We start from the raw sequence: 7,082 nt of genomic DNA on the forward strand, positions 1-7,082 counted from the left end.
GAGCTTTTTTAGAAGGTAATTGGTAGATGATGTTCATTATTTCTGAGGGATGAAAGGCATTAGGAGGGTATTGGACCATTCAGAGCCTGTAAGTATTTGTTTATCATATATAAACTTATTTGCTCTCGGGGTCTCTTTGAAATGGCGTACTCCAATGCCCTGCCACCTGCAATTAGCCCATTTCCCGAACACATTTTCATGTAGCGACTGTCATAGAGCTTTCACACTCCGATGCCCCTGATCAACGCCCAATCTATCTGCACAATCAGCAATCTCGGCTGAACAGTCGAAAGTGGACTGGAACAAAGCATCAGGTACATTTGACAGCCGCTGAGCAATGGACCAGTGTTGTAGAGGAGCCTCCCAAATAAATAACTGTAGCTTTTGTCTATTGTAACATGTATTCCATCTTCTTTCTTGCCCATTGTAATATATATGTCGTTTTCTTTCTTTTCATTATGTTTTTTTTAATTATTTTTAGACATTACTTACATTTTTTATTATGTTTATTTTATTACTCATCATTTAAATTTTCTTCCGTACCTTTCATTATATTTATGTCTATATTTATTTGAACACTGTCTGTTTTTTTAAACAATTTTTATCATTTATTTTGTATTATTCTTACCTCTACAATATTATTATCTTCTTTTATCATCAATAATAACATTGGTCCCTATCTTGATGAACTTTCCCTCTCCTTAGAACCTATCTATTCACTTTTATCCATTGACAATATGGTCGAATGCCTCTCCCTGGATCAACTCAAAAATAAGAGAATTAATGAGAAAACGAGATGCGGCCAAAAGACGCTTCAGACACACCAAAATTTTAGAGCACTATTCCACCTTCAAGTCCTTACGAAACCTTACCCAAACATCCTTATGTCGCACCAAGGAGCAATACTTTCACAATATCTTATCCAAAGAATCTGATCCTAAATCCAAATGGAAAATCCTTACGAACCTCTCCATTGTAAGCTCCAAATCCTGCCTATATTATCCAGTCAATCCGGACAAGCTTAATTCTTTTTCTTTTTTTGCCTCCTTCAGCAACCTTATGTGACTCTTCCGCTTTTCACATTCCTGAAATCCGATTTGATCCCAATAACTTTTATTTGTTAAATATTTCCCAGATGACAATCTCAGCATTCCTCAAGTCCAGAACTAATGATTACGGCCCTGACCATATTCCTATTAAGATCATCAAACTTTGTCCTCCCCACCATTCTTCCTGCCTTTCTGCACATTTATAACTTCTCCCTCCAAAATTCCATTTTTCCCAAAGCCTGGAAGAAAGCCCTGATCTGACCATTGAACAAAGTACCTTTTCCTTTATCAGTTTCCGACTTTCGGCCAATGTCCATTTTATCGAATTTGAGCAAGTCATTAGAAAGATTAGCCCACTCCCAACTTATTAATTTTCTCGAACAAAAAGTTCTCCTTAATCCTTTCCAATCCGGTTTTTGTTCTCAACATTCCACACAATCCGCTTTATTGAAAATATTACAATCCTCCATAGACAATCATAAAATATCAATTTGAGTTCTTTTTGATTTTTCAAAAGCATTCGACTCAGTTAACCATAAGATCCTCCTCAATAAACTTCAAAACCTTTCCATGTTTTGTAGTGTCCTAAAGTGGTTCCTTTCCTTCTTGTCCCATTATTCCCAAACAGCCATCATTCAGAAGAAACCTCTTTCCTCTCCTCTTCTTCTAACACGAGGTGTTCCTCAGTGGTCCTTACTTTCACCAACTCTCTCAATTTATATCAACGATCTTCCTGATTTCATTCACCACAAACAATACCACTTATATGCAGGCGATCTCCAAATCTATCTATCCTTCCATCCCTCTGAGATGCTTCTATCCAAAAGATACAAGAAGATATTGATAGCATTAATGCGTTTAACAATGATTTGAACCTGAATGCTGGAAAAACCAAGGCCATTCTTATTGGTTACAAGTGCCTCCTTCATCCCTCCCTTACTATCCTCTACTCTTCCTTAACAACCAACCGATTCACTTCTATCCTACAATAAAAAACCTTGGAGTCACCTTCGACCAACACCTCTTCCGGAATAATCACATTTCCCAAATCACACGTAAATCCATAACTGTACTCAAACAATTCCAAAGATTCCTTAATTCCATTTGTCGGATTTAAGTAATCCGATTTTTGTCGTTGCTTTTTGAATTTATATAAAGTTGGGGTTGGGGGTCTCATTTTCTGATGATCCCCCTTTCCGCGGACACCGGAAGGCTCCGAAGACGCTGCGACTGCAATGCTGCCCTAGCCTAAACATCATGCAAGCTAGGACCTGGCCTACCCCTACCATCATGCCAGGCTCCAGGACACGCTGGCCAGCCACGGAGGTACAAAGACGTCTTTTCAGACATCAGGCGATCACATGGTTTTCACCATATTCGCCCACAGCACAACCTGGACGAGAAAGCGGACTAGAAGACGTCACCGCGGCAGCGAAAACGTCATTCACCAGATAAGCCATAATATTATATAAGCCATGAGACCACCCCAATGCTCTGTTTTTATATTACTATACATAAATAATTCTGAACTAACTCACTAACCAATTTACCCCTCCAGGGAATTAACATTATAAATAAAACAAAAATATACATGCATTTTTTATGAGCATAAAGTGTATCACAATTTTAAGCCCCCCTTTTCCACACATTTGTCTTAATCCTAAAATTATACTCGGGACACCTGCAGTATAGCACGAGCAGGTCCCGATGTAAACACCATTCCTCAGAACACCTGTCAGCTCCTAATATCCTCTCTTGTCTTCCCCCAATTCGACTACGGTTCCTTGGTCTATGAAGGGCTATCTGCAGGACTAGAGTTGAGACTGAAGAGACTCATGAACTGCTTTGTAATATTTATCTTTGGGTTTCCTAGGCTCTCTCAAGTCTCCCGCTGGAATACCGAGTTGAAGTGGCTCTACCCAACCTCCTGAAGGCAATACCTCCTTGGTGATTTCCTGTTCCAAGTTCTTAAAATAAAAAAAACCTACCTATATTCTTGATCTCCTCACTCTTTGTTCATCCATCCACTCATTAAACACCAGATCCCAACCAATTGATTTATATATGCCCTCCTATAGAACTGCCTTCTTCAGCAAATCCTTTGTCATATGTGCAACCTCCTTCTGGAATTCTGTTCCCATCTCCATTCGCCAATCCTTATCTATTCTTTCCTTTAAACAACACCTATTCTTTCACTTATTGTATAACCTAACCTCTGCATCATTGTAATAAAATAAATAGGCATACATTGATTAACATAATAAACAGGAGTTAAGCCAATATCCCAATGTAATTTCATTTTAATTACTGTAAACTTGTAAATGCTTGCCAGACAAAAATCTTAATGTATGAACCATGTATTTATTCTTTGGGGACATATGTCCCAGAATAAAATTATTTTTTTCATTCATTCATTCATTCATTTCATTTCATTCAATCAGCTATGTCTACTTAATTTATTGTTATGTATATTTCCAAGTTTGTTTGTTATTGAGGTGCAGATGGTTGACCAATATAAGAGGAGAAGATCTCTCATTGTTTATTATTATTTTCTTTATGTTTTAGTTTATAAAAACCTTAAATCAGAGACCATATATCTGATTTAAGGTTTTTATCTGGGGTTTTTTTTTCAGCCCTGATGATGGCCTGAAATTCAAGTTAAAACATAGGCACTACTAAAAAAGATTTGTTTTTTTGTGTATTTTTTCTGAACCCTGATCATCTTCTCCTCATATTGGTATTTAATTATTTAGTATAATCTGCAACGTAATACATCCCCTGACTAATATCAAGCATTAGTTTTTTTAGTGCCATTTATGTCTAAAAACATACTGTTTGTAAAACCAGTGGTTCCCATCCTGACAAAACCTACTAGTGTTGCCCAGCTTATATTTGATTCAATGGTATTGGAACAGTTTTTTTTTTCATATAATTTGATTGTTTATATTTATATTCAAGTAAAATTACAGGAAAATATAGATATTCAAATTTACAGGTATTAATGCAAATACTTATGTATTCGCATATGGACCTAGGTACTCCCATTCTTCCTCTGGTTATTTTTTGAGGTTCCTTGACCTTTTTTTGTAAAAATTAATTGACAGTTAAACATGAAGATGCAGTGTCTTATTTCAATCACAGTATTCGATGGGCAGCAGAGAACAATGTATCTTGTTACCTAATCCCCTCTGCAATGTCTAAGAGAAGAACCATTGAGAGAGTTCATCCAAAAGTCTAAACAAACAAAAATAACTGAGTTTTTAAAAAGAAAAAAAAAATTTATTTTTATGCTGATTCAATATTTTCAAGTGGTTATATGTATCCCATTTGTAAAGTTATGTATATTGAGTATTGATCTTTTATTGTTTCTAGTTTTCCTGAACACCCTCTTTAATCCAAACTTTTCTATAAACCGAACCCCCTTCTCCTGTCCTAGTTTGCATTGCCGAGACTATACTGTATTATCAGTTTACTCTTAGATTTAAAATTTATTTTTAATAGACAAGAGATTGAATTTTGTGCTGATACTAGGAATATATGTTGGATGGTGGTTCTAAATTTCTGGCTAGCAAATGGCGTGGAGAGATAGCAGTTAAAGAAGAATTTCCTGAAGCAATTATATTTCGACCGGCTGATATTTATGGCCAAGAAGATAGTTTTTTAAGGTAATATACTGCATTTTTCAAAGATTTCCTATTTTTATGTCCAATCATTCTATATGCCTATAACATATTAGCAGATGCAAAATAGATACTGGTTCTCAATTCCAGTGACAGGGCTTGGCTAATAGCATTGAAATCTCAAATTTGTCCCCCTCGATCCCTCTCAGATGGCCCTCAGGTTAAGTATAAATATATGTGGTTGTGTTTAAGATGCTTTTTATTTATTTATTGATATTTACAACTGTATACAAAATACAACAAGTAATTTTGATCATAATGAGATAATGATATGATACAGCATGTAGAGAAACTACCCAGTAGTAGAACTCTAAAAACAGTTTACAATATAAGGTCACGAGGCCATCTTCTTTTCAGGCACCTCAGAGGATTGCCAGGAATGGAAGATGTTTTTAATTTCTTTTTTATTAAATTATCTTGTAATATAATATGGATGTAAATATGTTTGAAACATTAGGGATATTCATGATGCTGTGTTAAATGTAAATTGTTTTACCATGTTAAATGTTATAAGTATGTATAGGATTGTGAGCAGTCCTAATTAAAGTCATATTAAATGTTAAATGCATCAGAGCTCCTAGCGGATTTTCTGAGCAACTTGTTTTATAAACTTTCCTTCCAAAACTTCATGTTATTGATTACTTCTAAGTTTTGATCAAAGTAATTTATTGCAGCATGCCTAAAGTGGAAGTTTATGGCCCCTCAGTGCCGTGTTGATGTTCTAAATTATGTGGAAGAGAATCAAGATGAGCTAATTGACAATTGTCATTACATTATAATTATTGTCATACATTGCTTTATTAGTAATAAAAACATCCAAAACAATTCTGACATAATCAAAACACAAACTACGAGCAACTAATATGTATAATAAGTACTATATTGCTTGTTACTACAACAAACAAAATGATGACGAGCTCAGCTGGTCTGTTACATGACATCATTCTCCGTCTAACAGACTCTAAACCATGTTATATATTATATCATTTTAACATGGTTGTTGTGGCCAACTTATGGTCCACAAATCGATTATTGGAACATATGATTTTTATTAAGTCAAAAAACAAAACAACTGCTCTGTTGTTTTTTATACTGAAAATAGACAGACGACTTCTTAGAGTCTCTGTGTGCACACACATATCGACTCCATTGTCTCCTCTCTACATACTCGTAGTTGCCAGCATTCTGGCCATCTGCGCCAGCTTAAATTATTTAAGTCATGGCGGGCGGACTATTTCGGCTCATCCTCCAAGAGGACAAGGCTGCCGGACATACGTCGATCTACCTCCACCAGAACATCCAGTCAGGACAACAACTACAACCAGGGCCCCATCAATCACCGGTGATATAAGACTTTTTTCTTTTCTCTTTCGTTCAATTCATGTAATTTTGTAATAGTTTTAAGCTTTATTTTTTTTCTAGTTTGTATATTTTTATATATTTTGTGTTCCTTTTATTATGTTTACTTATTTAAAAATACAAAAATAACAAAATTCGGCTATTCTTTTCTTTTCACTCCTTTTAACGGTTGGGCTAGTAAAGGTTCCTTTTGAACCCCTGCCACCATAACAATGGTAAAAGAAGGAAATATTTCTCCATTTAATATGAGTTTTTCCATTTAACACGCTTTAACATGTTAATCTAATGATCATGAATACCTCTATTAAATATTACCTGTAAGTAGTTTGTTTTAATGTTTATGAAAAGTAAAGAATATCTATTTTTATTAATTTAAATGATTTCAGGTACTATTCCAGTTTTTGGCGCCATCAAGGCAAAATGATGCCTTTGTATCGTAGTGGAGAGCATACTATAAAACAACCAGTTTTTGTTGAAGATATTGCAGCAGGTATCGTTGCTGCTTGTAAAGAGAAACATCTTAAAAGCAAGATATACCAAGCAGTTGGGTGAGTATTTTTCCTTTTTCTATCAGTTACACAGCCTGATCATTTTTTATTTTATTAATTTATGTTTCAAAAATAAATGTTGTGTCTATACATCGAATAATAGACCTTAATCTTCATTTCTTACTCACAAAGTTTGTTTTTGTCTGGAAGTAGAAAGTATCTTCACTTGTATTGTTCCTTAAATTATTGTGTATATATGGTACCTAACATCCTAGCTACATTAGCTGCTTGTGGGATAGTAGAGCAGACAAGTTATATTACTAATAGCAAATATGTTCTAATCGAAACAATATCCTGAGAGAGAAACATAATATCAAATGAAAACAAACTATGAAAATCCGAATTGAAAACAACTAATAAAAACCCAATGAAGTGTTGATGTCTCCATTGCATATAAAATTAGGCCTCATGAAACAATTTGTGAAGGTTCTTAATCAAATTTTTCC

At 34.9% G+C, this 7,082-nt stretch overlaps 1 protein-coding gene across 1 annotated transcript in view; it reads left to right on the forward strand.

Moving 5' to 3' along the window:
* Window positions 1–7,082, forward strand: part of LOC106688721 (NADH dehydrogenase [ubiquinone] 1 alpha subcomplex subunit 9, mitochondrial) — a 22,891-nt gene that overhangs the window by 14,477 nt on the left and 1,332 nt on the right. Inside the window, exons 4-5 of the mRNA XM_014433304.2 lie at window positions 4,581–4,714; window positions 6,475–6,636. Of these exons, the coding sequence (XP_014288790.1) occupies window positions 4,581–4,714; window positions 6,475–6,636 (296 nt within the window). The remainder of the gene's footprint in view (window positions 1–4,580; window positions 4,715–6,474; window positions 6,637–7,082) is intronic.

This window comes from Halyomorpha halys, unplaced genomic scaffold, assembly GCF_000696795.3.
Source record: "Halyomorpha halys isolate HHAL.00 unplaced genomic scaffold, Hhal_1.1 Scaffold1184.1, whole genome shotgun sequence".
Taxonomy (NCBI): Eukaryota; Metazoa; Arthropoda; class Insecta; order Hemiptera; family Pentatomidae; genus Halyomorpha; species Halyomorpha halys.